General features: G+C 40.4%; 1 protein-coding gene and 1 pseudogene across 1 annotated transcript in view; one reads left to right on the top strand and one right to left on the bottom strand.

The window, feature by feature from the left end:
• TDRD12 (tudor domain containing 12) overlaps positions 1-12,873 on the bottom strand; it is a 113,204-nt gene that overhangs the window by 19,210 nt on the left and 81,121 nt on the right. Inside the window, exon 18 of the mRNA XM_006867386.1 lies at positions 8,406-8,505. Within this exon, the coding sequence (XP_006867448.1) occupies positions 8,406-8,505 (100 nt within the window). The remainder of the gene's footprint in view (positions 1-8,405; positions 8,506-12,873) is intronic.
• On the top strand, positions 5,875-6,242 carry LOC102839966 (annotated as a pseudogene).

The raw sequence follows: 12,873 nt of genomic DNA, 5'->3' as shown, positions 1-12,873 counted from the left end.
TTTATCCTTTCTATCTTAGCTTTGGTTTTTCCTTCTTTTCTTCTGTTTCTCATGACCTTACCTCTCTTTTTTTATTCCCTTTTGACCTTTATTACTTTTCACTCTCTCTTCTCTTTTCATCTTCCCTTTTCCTGCATTTTTTGTGTTTTAAATTTCTTCCTTTTATTTTCTCTCTTACTTTTCTCTTCTATAGCTCCACTTTCCCGTCTCTTTTTTGTCTTTTTAATTGTTATATTCTATTTTTCTGGTTATTGCCTGTTTTCATTTTTCTCCTTTATTTTCTGTCTACATTGTTGGCTGCTTGTTTATTGTTTTGTTTTCTTGTGTGTGTCTGGGGGGAGGTAGTTTACTCTTCTTTCCTGGCTGACAGGAGACAGCAACCCTATCCATACAGTCCAGCCACAGCTATACCCTCTACAGTGCCTAGCACTGGGCAAGAGCCAGTACCAGGCCCTACACCACCTGACCAATGATAGCAGCCCACACCAGTGAAACCCACCCTAAACTGGGTTCATGAACAGCAAATGAAGCACAATGCACATGCTTCCACTCCCTAACTACACCCCCTAATAACACAACACACAATCATCAATTAAATACAAATATGGCAACACCACAATGTCTCCGAGACAACACAAAGAAACAAGTAAGAGTGGCTCAAACTAATGACAAAGATGTAGAGCCAGAAAGTGTTTCTGAAGAAAAGAAGATTATGGAACTAACAGAAAAAGAATTCAAAAGAATGATATTTAGTACTTTCAAAAGATTGACAGAAAGATCAAGCAGAGCAAAGAGAACACAGTAAAAACTCTCAGAAGAATTCAGGAAAACACTACAAAAACAAATAAGACAAAATAAATGCACATTTTGAAATAATACAAAATCTGCCATTAGAAATCCAGAAGATTAGTACTAAGACTTCAGAAATGGACAGTATAATGAAAGGGCAAAGGAGTAGATGTGAAGAAATGGAAGCTCAGATTAGTACACTTGAAGATAAATCTCTCAATACTAGTATGCTGGAAGAACAATTAGGAAAAAGAATTTTAAAAATCCAAATAAGTGTAAAGAGTTATATGGGACACATCATGAACAGGAAAACTTAGGGATGATCAGAATTCCAGAACAGGAAAAGACAGTAAAAAGCACAGAGAAAACTGTCAAAGAGTTGATGGAAGAAAACTTCCCTAAAATTAAAGACAAGAAGATAAAGCATTTAAGAAGCTGGACGAAGCCCAAAGGAACAGATCCCAAAAGAAAACCACCAACATATATCATAATCAAATTTTCCAAAACTGAAGACAAAGAATGAATCCTGAGAGCAGCTTAAGAAAAAGAAAAATTTACCTACAAAGAAGGAACATAAAGACTGAATTCTGATTCCTCTGCAGAAACTATGCAGACGAGGATTCTGGTTTTGGTGGCGGCAGAAGCAGAATCAGGCCTCACTCTTCTCCCAGAGGTTAGAGCTTTCTCCCCTTACCTTACCCAAGAAGAGACAACAACTATGCTCATATAGCCAAGCTACAAGCATACCCTGTTAAGACCCCACCATCTGGACAAGAGCCAAAACCAGCTGCTAGGCATTACACATGAAAAAGGAAGCCTATCTCCAGATCATATCCACCAGGAGACGCTTAGTAAGCTCAACAACAAAGCAACATGCATCCATTTAAGCATTAAAAACCCACATAACTGCTGAAAATGTCTAAGAAAACACAATGAAAGATCTCAACATATGTCCAAAACCAGAAAAAGTAACGAAGATAAATGAGCTGGAAGCAGACATAGACTTTCCAACAGAATAGCAAGCTCTGGATCTGCGTGAGATGGAATTCAGAAGAGTGATATGGAAACAATTTCAAATGCTCCAAAACGGGGTGGAAGAAAATAAGAAGTCAGAAAAGTGCTACAGGAGCAATCAAACAAGACAGATACAGCATTGGAAACAATTAAAAACCTGCAAAAGGAAGTCCAGATGATTAATAATAAAATATCAGAAATGGACAATACACTGAAAGGACAAAGGTGTAGAATGCAAGAGATGGAAACCAGAACCAGTAATCTGGAAGACAAATCTCTCAATACTGTTAACATAGAAAAGCAAGCAGAAAAAAGGATTAAAAAATCTGAAGAGAGAGCAGAACAAGATGGCAGATCGGGTGTAAGTAAGTTCAGTGAAGAGCTCCGTGAGCAACTACACAGAATACCTTACCAAGCAGGCTCAGGGGATGGTCCCAGAACAAAAATCATATACCAAGCATACCAAGCAAATCTGTCCTTCAAATACAACAGTGAAATCAGGACATTTCCAGATAAACAGAAATTCAAGGAATTTGTAATAACTACATCAACTTTATAAAAAATACTAAAGGGAGTTCTTTGGACAGCGAACCAACAATAGCAATCAACATGAGATTAATATACATGACCAAAAGCATCCAGAACTCAATCCAGTATTTAAGAATTTAAAGGAAAAACCACCTTACAAGATTGAAAATAAGGACTCAGAGATATCAAATTATAATGAAATCAACTACAAAGCAACTAGAGGAAATAGTATAGTTACAGAACTTCTCAATTCTGAGGAAGCATTTTTCCAAGACAAACCAGACTTACAAATGGGGAAAAATAAATTACATGGTAACCTCAAAAAAATTAATATACTTTCACATCAAAATAGAAACTCTATACAGGGTCACTCTGAGTCAGAGCTGACTCAATGGCACTTAACAATATATTCAATAATTACACCAAATGTAAATGGATTAAATACACCACTCAAGAGACAAAGAGTAACAGTAATGGATGGACACAATCTAAATGCCCATCGACATAAGAATGGCTTAACTTTGATACATACACACAATGAAATACTAGGCAGTGTTGAAGAATAATGAAAAATTGGAAAACCCCTCATAACATGGAAGAACCTAGGGAACATTATGCTGGGTGAAACTTGGTAATTACAAAAGGACAAATATTGTTATGAGACCACTCTTGTAAAAAGTTAAGAAAAGGTTTTCTTGATAAAAGAAGCCTTCTATGATAGTTACCAGTGGTAGGGGGAGGGAAAATTATTCATAGGCTAAATGGTACTCTTGGTGTGGTGTTGTAAGATAAACACTTGACTGTCAACCACAAGGTTAGTGGTTCAAACCCCCAGTCACTTCTTGGAAACCCTATACAGGTTCGCTATGAGTCAGAACCAACTTGATGGCACTTAACAAGAGGGCAGACACATGTTAACATGGGTGATGGGGCAGGCAATGTACCAGAGGGAGGTAGGCAGAGGAAAGATGAAGAAGGTATTAGGAGACACAGGGAGGAATGGAAGAGTTAAAGTAAATAGAGGTAAATACTGTTAACTGGCAATACACAGAGGGGACTGCAATCACTGTAATAAGCAAAACACACGATTTGTTGAATGTACTGATGATCTACTCTGTGAGCCTTCTCTCAATTCACAATAATAAGTTAAACAAACAAGAGGAAAATCCTTGTGGCCTCAGGGTATGCAAAGATTTCTTAAGGCAGGAAAAGCACAAAACAAAAAAACTGATAAACTGGATTTAATTAAAAATATAAACGTTTGCTCTTTAACTGGAAGAAAATATTTGCAGCATGTGTATCTGGCAAAGGATACCCAAAATGTATAAAGAATTCCTAAAACTCTGAAAAATTTAAAAATAGGCAGAAATTCTGAACTGAGAAATTCCTAAAACGAATATAACTGGCCAAGGATCTATTTACACAGAAAGGTACCAGCTAGATAATCCTAGTCACCAGGGACTGCAAACAAGCTGCTGTAGACTTGGCAGCGGACTCATCCAAGCACAGACAACAGTCAACACACTCTACCTGATCCTGTGCCACTCCTATGATTGGTGGTGGAAGAGACCACTGTAATACATAGGGTCTCACTGGCTGGAGTTCACAAACAGATTACCAGGCCTTTATTCCTAGTTGTTTCAGCCTGGCAGCTCAGTTGAAATCTGTTCAGCATGACAGCAACACGAAAGCCTCCTACAGACAGTTGGGTAGTGGCCGCACAAGAGGAATCAGGGCTGGGAATTGAGTCTGGGTCTCCTGACATTACAACAGTTTAAAACCTGGACTGCTAACCAAAAGGTCAGCAGTTCAAGAGAGAACCTGGCAATCTGCTCCCATAAAGACTGTTGCAGTGAAATGCTGTCAAGTCGGCTCTGACCCATAGGGTTTCCGAGGAGTAGGTGGTGAGTCTGAACCACCAACTTAGCAGTCTAGTGCATTAACCCAGAGCGCCACACCAGGACTCCATCCCATAGAGTTTATAGTGTAGGAAACCCTCTGGGGCATACAAGGTTCCTATGAGTTGGAATTGCCTTGATGGCACACAGCACAGTAACTGCTGTACATAAAGTAAGAGTTCTATCTCCAATCTATAGATGCCTTAAGGCAGTGTTGGTGCTGTGGTGTAGGCTTTGAGCTGCTAATCACAAGGTCAGGAGTTCAAACCCAGCAGCCACTCCATGGGATAAAGATAAAGTTGTGTGCTTCAAAAAGATGTCGTCTCAGAAACACTACAGAGCGTTCGATGCGTCAGAATCAGAATCACTTGATGGCAGTAGGTTTGGTTTAAAAAGAAAAGAAAACAAAAACCACCATCAATGTCTCTTATTTCCAGCTTATGACCAGTAATTCCACTTCTAAATCTTTTCTAATAGAAATGAAAATGTGTGAATGTGTATCTAAGATTTTTAACACAAATGTCCATAGCAACCAGAAACTGGAAACAACCCAAATGCCATTATCTTGTGAATGGATACACCAACCACAATGGAACATTATATGTGAATAAAACAGAGCAACATGGATAAATCCCAAAAGCATTAGGCTCTGCAATAGAAACCAGGCTCAAAAGACTACATATACTAGATACACACGATTCCCTCTGTCTGAAATCCCAGTAAAGGCGAGCCATCGTGGCAGAAAGCAGATAAGCGGAGACAGGCGTGAGGGTGACAACTGACTAGTTTGAATGGGGTGGGGTGGGGGGGTCCCTGAGTGCTGGAAATCTTGACTGTTGTCGTCATTACATGACTGTATACATTTATCAAAAGTCAACCAACTCTCCAGTTAAAATTAATGATTTTTAAATTGTATATAAATTTAATCTCACTAGTTGCTGCTAAGTACCACTGAGTCGGTTCCTACTTATAATGATGCTGGTATGCGGTTCCCAAGGCTTAAATCTTTTCAAGAGCAGAAAGCCTCATCTTTCTCCCAAGGAGCAGCTAGTGGATTCAAACCACTGACCTTGTAGTCAGCAGCGGTCCAGGGCTTACCCTACAGAGTCACAGCATTCTCACTTTAGTAGTTTGGCAGTTATATCTCAATACATTAAGTTCCATCAAGTCAATTCCAACTCATAGCGACTCCATATAGGGTTTCTGAGGAGCCGCCTGGTGAGTTTGTGCGGCTGACCTTACGTTCAAATCCACCTTGTGGGTCCACTGCTTACCCTACAGCGCCACACCAGGACTTCATATCTTAACATTTCTGTTGTTGTTAGTAAGTGCCATCGAGTAGGTTCCGACCCATAGCAACCCTGTACAGGGTTTCCAAGGAGTGGCTGGTGAGCAGCTTGAACCATTGACCTTGAGGTTCAAACTGACCTTGCAGTAGAGCACCTTGGCCCACAGAGCCACTCCAGGACTCCGTATCTCACTGCAGCTGAATTTAACAAGGGGGGACCTGATGGCAAGTTATGGCAGTGCCATATATTAATTTAATTTTTTAAGTTTATCTGATCCTCCACATAAAAAAAACAAACAGTGAGCTCTTTCCCTTGGCCTCAGATCCGCCGGCAGTGCGGTTTTTTTTTGCTCAGCCATGGCCAAGATCAAGGCACAGGACCTTCGCGGCAAGAAGGAGGAGCTGCTGAAACAGCTGGACAACCTGAAGGTGGAGTTGTCCCAGCTGCACGTCACCAAAGTGACTGGCGGTGCGGCGTCCAAGCTCTCTAAAATCCGAGTTGTCCGCAAATCCATTGCCCGGGTTCTAACTGTCATCAACCAGACTCAGAAGGAGAATCTCAGTAAGTTCTATAAGGGTAAGAAGTGCAAACTCCTGGATGTGCAGCCCAAGAAAACATGTGCCATGTGCTGCAGACTCAACAAGCACGAGGAGAACCTGAAGACCAAGAAACAGCAGCGGAAGGAGCGGTTGTACCACTGCAGAAGTACAAAGTCAAGGCCTGAGCATCTTACATCAATAAACACAAACTGGCTGGAAAACAACAAAAGTGAGCCGCCACCAGACGGCAAAATCCAAATCCAAGGACACAAATAACAAATGAGCCGAACAGTATATCCTCCTCCTGAAGGCCAAAATAAAAGCAGAAGAGCAACAGCACCCACATTTACAGAGTTACCTGGGTTCAGTGTCTGTGGGAAGCCACTGAGGATGGCGTGTGTGACGGAGCTGAGAACAGCGACAGCTCTCCACTGAAGAGACAGCGACCAACGTGGAGGAGGAGTGGGAACTGGAGGGCTCGTTCCCTGTCTAATAGTGGGTGAGTCAAAGGGGTGGAGCCCTAACACCTCTTGAAACTGACCATCCAGAAAGGAGGGAAAAGATGGTTCAGAGCAAAGTCGGAGAGGGGAACAGTTAAGAACCTCAAAAGTCTAAGAAATGATGCCAACAAACATATACGCATTTTTTTATAAAACACAACATGAAAACAACAGAAGTAGGAACTCTGTAAAACTACAAAAGTCCCCCAGGTCCACACCTAAAATTTCAGGAACATGAATCTTATCTATAAAATGAGTAATAACAGAGTATAAGGTCAAGATTCATATTAAGTTAAAACAAGAGACTAAGGAGCCCCTATAGTCAATGAAAATTGTTAGAAAGACATGTCTACAAAACGGTTAAAACTATAATATGCAATTTCAAAATAGCTATCTTTTTAAAGGAAAAGTTACATAAAAGAACAACAAAAGTCAGAAACAGAAAATCTTAGAAATAAAGTGACAGAACGCAGGAAAGAACTAAAAATGAAAGAAGAAATCATTTCAGTAGCAGAGACAATTCAGCAGCATGATCTCCAAAAAGACACGCCCACATCTTCACTCCTGGAACTGACGCCTGTATTTGGAAAAAGGATCTTCACAGATGTGATGAACAGTTTTGAGATACGAGCACCGTGGATTCTCTGACAGACCCTAAATCCAATGATAAATGTCCTTAACCAAGAGGAGGAGGCAGTCTGGAGACCGAAGTACAAGCACACAACACTGAGAACCAGCAGAAAAGACATGAAGAGAGAGGAAACAGAGGCTTTTCGAGCTCCCAGAGGGAGCCTGGGCCTGCTGACGGACGTCTGATCTCCAGAACAGGAGAACAAACTGTTTCTAACTGCCACGTTTGCGATCATTTGTTACAGCAATCCCAGAGAATTACGGCAGTACATTTAACGAGAAGGAACACAAACATGGAGGAACCCAATAGACAATGCCTTAAGGAAAAGAGGAGAAAAGAAAAAACAAATGTTAAAATTCAAAGAAATGAAGAGTATAATAAAGATTTGCGAGAATGTGGTGAACACTTAACTCAGTAATTACATCCCACATCTTAGAGGATATCCTCAGAGGAATAATCATGAATGTTCGGCAAGGATCTGTATAATCACAGCATCATTTTTAACAGTCCACATATGGAAACCTATCAAATATCCAGCAACTGTGGCAAAGGCTGGATAAAGATAGCACGCACATGCTAATTCTATGTGGTCCACAGCAAGGTTCAGGGGGAAGACCATTAAAAGACAACAATGAGCTTGGACCCAAGTCCCACTAAATGTCCTCCACCTCCAACTGGCAGGTTCTCTTACAGCCTTGAAGATCCGAATTCAATCCCCACCGTAGTCACAGCTTCCTCTCCTCCATCAGAATCCCAAACATCCCTTGGACAAGTCCCTTTTCACACTTATGGGACAAACCCTCCAAGTAGCAACAGCTCATGTGGGTTAGTATAAAACATACTATATACAGTATTTAAAGAAGCAGTCTTCACATTTTCTGAAAACAAAACTTCAAAAAAAAAAATCCCTAAATTGTTGAAGAGGTTCATCCATTTTCTCTATTTAATCTTGGTTTTCTAAATTAACTAGGGTATTAAAATAAGCACTTTACAAGGACAAATCACTAATGCTTCATCACCTGTGGCGTATCAATACTGACCTCTGGAAGGCATCATTATATTCTACTAAAATCACTAATGCTTCATCAACTGTGGCGTATCAATACTGACCTTTGGAAGGCTTCATTATATTCTACTAAAACCTGCTACTTAAGAAAGAAAATGTGCATTAAAACGATGATTAATCAACAGAGAAAAAGCTCTTTAGCAGAACTTACTTTAATGTATCCACACATTGGCAGAGTTTGGTTGGATAATTTCCTTGGCGTGTCTATTTCTGGATTGATGTAGTGCCGATTAGGACAGATCCTTTTGTCTCTGAAAAAAGCAACTGGATTTTAAAACCAGAAGAGAACAGGAGTAACTGTGATTGTGAATTAAGTATTCTTCAGGAAAATTAGCCTGAAACAAAATAGTCCAAACATCTTTAAAGTGAAGTGACCATATTCTCATGCTGGCAGTACATAAATAGAAAGGGGTCCTAAGACATAATTAGCACTGAATACATAAAAGATATAGTCATTTTATTGTTTCTCTAGACATCCTTAAACGTGTTATGCAAATGAACAAAATATATTTCCAAATAAAGACTTCTGAATCAGAAACACACCACCACCACCATAACTATTAAGTTTTAACTATAAAGCTATTTCCAAACTAGAAATCGTTGAAACATCAGTTTTAAAAGTCAGTATTCCACTTAAAGATGTCATGGAAATTGCTGATAATAATCTGTTCAATGTACCATATTTCAAAGAAGTTAACATCAACTGTTACCATAAAATTAAATAGAGTCCAGTGACTATGATATGTACCAGACACCTCCTACACATGTCCGGTCATCCATCCTTCAAGCACTGGTCAGTATGATGCAGGTCCTATGGTGTTAAAGCACCAGCTTTTTAAATGAAAAAAGTTCCTATCAAAACTCCACCAAGGTTTTAAAAAGACCTCACACATGTAGATGTAAAACACCGAGAGATAGATGTAAAAACCCCAAAACACCAAACCAGGTGCCCTTGAGTTGATTCCAGCTGCTGGTGACCCGTATGTGTGCAGAGTACAACTGTGCTCCCCAGAGTTGTCAAAGCTATGACTTTTCAGAAGCAGACAGCCAGGACGCCTCTGCTGGGGTCTGAACCACCAACCCTTCAGTAGGCAGCCAAGCCCTTCAACATTCACGCTACTCAGGGACTCCATGACACAGCCAAAGCAATTCTGAGGCAGAGAAGCAAAGTTGTAGGACTTACTTGCCAGACTCCACATAAAGCTACAGTCCACTGAAGGAAGCGTAGCATTGATGTTGGGATAGAAAAGGAATCCAAAAGTAGACCCCGGGTTACCGGGTTGACATCAGTCACCCAGTTCTTTGGGAACAATGGTATCTTAAAATAAATTATGCTAGAACAAGTGCTTATCCATATGGAAGAAACTAAATTTTGTTCTCTCATACTATACAGAAAAAATAATTTAATATAGATCAAAGGCTTAAATGTTAAAGGTAAAACTGTAAAAAACATAGAAGAATGTTTTCATGACTGTGAGACTGGCAAATATTCCTAATATAGGACATAAAAGATAATAATGACAAAATAAATATAATTCTGACTTCACCAAAACTAAAAATGCCTGTTTATCACAAGACACCATTAAAATAGTCTCTTCAATAAATTGTGCTGGACAACTAGATCTTCATACAAATGAGAATATAGTAAGATCCATACCTCACACTGTATGTAAACATGGCTCTAAATACAAAAAATAAAAATCTAAGGAGAAAACACAGGATAACGCCATGGAAGCTAGCTTTTGATGATGGATTTTTAAATGTGACATCACAAAGCATGAGCAATAAAAAATAAAAATAGATAAAATGGAAAAATTAATAACTTTTGTGAATCAAGGGACTTTAACAAAAGAGAAGAGACAATATACAGAATGGGAGAAAATATTTGGCAATAATAAGAATTTTATATCAAGAATATAAAAAATATATTCAACTCAACAACAAAAAGACAAAGGACTTAAATAGACATTTCTCCAAAGAAGATCTACAAAGGCCAAGAAACACATGAAAAGAGATGTTCAGTGTCACAATGAAATACCACGTCATTCCAACTAGCATGACCATTATCAGAAAACTGAACAAGTATTGGTGGGAAGGATGTGGAGAAGCTTGACCCCTCCCACACTGCTGGTGGGGGTTGTAAGAAGATAGTACAGCTACCCTATGGTTCAAGGACAGCTTGGCTGGTCCTCAAACAATTTAAACACAAAATTAACCAAAGGGTTCAGTAACTCCATTCCCAGGTATGTATCAAAAAAATTAAAAGGAGGCACTCAAACAGACACTTGTACACAAGGTTCCCCGCAGTATTATTTACAATAGCCCAAGGTGGACGACACCAAAGTGTTCCTCAGCCAGTGACTGAACCAACATGTGATACATACACACATACGATAGAGGGCGGACTCTTTATAAAGAGAAAATGATGTGTTCACGTAAGCTACGATGTGGTTGGAATTTGAAAACATAACATGACGTAAAATATGTCAGGATCAAAAGGGTAAGTGCTGTATGAGTCCACTTATGATGTATCTAGAACAGGGAAATGCCAATGTCAGAAAGGGATCAGTGGACACCATCAGGGGGAGGGGAAATGAAGAGTTTCTGCATAAAGGGCACTGACTTCCTGGTAGACAAAAAACTTCTGAAACAGCAACAAAAATACATAAATAAAAAGCAACAGAACTCGGACCCACTGCCACTGAGTAGATTCCAACTGATAGTGGCACTGTACTGGGTCTCCAAGATGACAAGTGTTCACAGCCTCCTCTTTCTCCAGCAGACTCATTAGTGGGTTTGAACTGCTGACCTCATGCAAACTGACCAGGACACTTTGGCACAACTGAAATGGAAAATCTGGGATGGCATACACTGTACTGCATACATACAAAAGGCACCATTAAAAGAGTGAAAAGGCAAGTCCAGACTGGAAGGAGACAGTCTCAGTTCATAGATCTGGTAAAGCACTTAAACCCAAAATATATCAATGACTCCTACAAACCAATATGAACTAAATAAATGCCTGCTGTGTATTCAACTGTGCTGGCCCCCAGACGCCCACCCAAGTTTGTCAACTTGGCTGGGCCGTGATTCTCAGAATGATGGAATTATCTTTCAACTTGTGGTCTGATGCAATTATCCTGTGTGTTGCAAATCTTCACCTCTAATGATGTGAATGGAGTCTTGGTGTGGCGCTGCAGGATAATGCGCTGGACCACAAGGTCAGTTTAAGATGCAAGGTCAGTAGTTCAAACTTACCAGCCGCTCCTTGGAAACCCCATACAGGGTCGCTATGAGTCACTAACAACAACAATGGTGTTAATGAGACAGGAATAGAACCAGTTATGTTAATGAGGCCAGATTCCATGTACAGGACTAGGTTGACTCTTGAGTCCATCTCTTCTGTGAGCTGAAGAGATTAAACAAGCAAGCAGAACTCAAAGGGGCCTACCACCATCAAGGAAGAAGAACCAGGAGCGGAGGGTGTCCTTTTGACCCAGGGATGCTTGTGCTGTGAACATCCTGGGCAGAGGGGAAGACTGACGCTAAGACAGATGGAGACCTCCCAGGGATGCCAAGCCAGAGTTACGGGACAGAGACAATCATCTTCCTCCTCAAGAGCCAAAAGGAGCCAACTTGTCCTGGAGCTGCGCCCTGACGCCGGACTTGCAGCCTCCGAAACTATGAGAGGGTCTATTCACATTTGTTAGGGCCTCCACCTGTGGTGTTTCTATTGCAGCAGTGCCCCATTTAAAAGAGAAGCAAAAGACCTAATAGGCATGTCACAAAAACAGCATGCTCAATAAATAAGCCAAATGCACATGAAAAGACAGCCAATGTCATTAACCCTTAAACACATACCACCACCCAAACCTGATACCAGCAAGAAAGGATGGGAAGGAGGGTGGAAGAGAAATAAGAACCACAGGGAGGAAGTGAGATAACTGCTGATACTTAGAGGAGGACCTCAATCATTGAGATGAAACAAAGTGTATGAGTTGTTGAATGTAAAACTGATAACTTCTCTGTAAACCTTCACTCAACTGACAAAAAGTTAAAAAAAGAAAAGAAAAAGTATTAGATAAAAAAAGAAAAAATAACTCTAAAAATCACTGTCCTTATCATTTGGAAGGAGTCCTGGTGGTGCTACTGGATAAGCACTGGACTGCTAACCACAATATTAGTGGTTCAAGAGCCCTCCAGTCTGTCCTTGAGAGAAAGATGAGGCCGGCTGCTCCCATAAAAATGTATAGTCTCCTGAGAACAGACAAGATGGCGGATCAGGTGAAAGTGTAGTGAGGAGCTCCGTCAGCAACAACACAGAATACTGGATCAAGCAGGTTCAAGGGATGGTCCCAGAACTCTGAACCACAGATAAACGAATATTTAGTAGGCTGGAAGGCTCACAGTTAGAGGAATTGGTAGCAGAAGCAAGAAATCCAGTGCTTTCTAATCCAAGGTGCTCAGCTGCTCCCTGAGCGACCATCTTGGGTGAAACCAAACCAGGGAAGGATCAGAGCAGTCACGGAACCTGACAGAACCACAGAGATAAAGGTGTGGATATTCTTTTTTTTCTTTTTAAAGGAGCTCTGGTAGCGTAGTAGTTACAAATTGGGCTG

This window comes from Chrysochloris asiatica, unplaced genomic scaffold (genome assembly GCF_000296735.1).
Source record: "Chrysochloris asiatica unplaced genomic scaffold, ChrAsi1.0 scaffold00104, whole genome shotgun sequence".
NCBI classification, from domain to species: domain Eukaryota; kingdom Metazoa; phylum Chordata; class Mammalia; order Afrosoricida; family Chrysochloridae; genus Chrysochloris; species Chrysochloris asiatica.
Note: the sequence above shows the minus strand (reverse complement) of the source record. Positions and strands in the feature narration are given on the sequence as shown.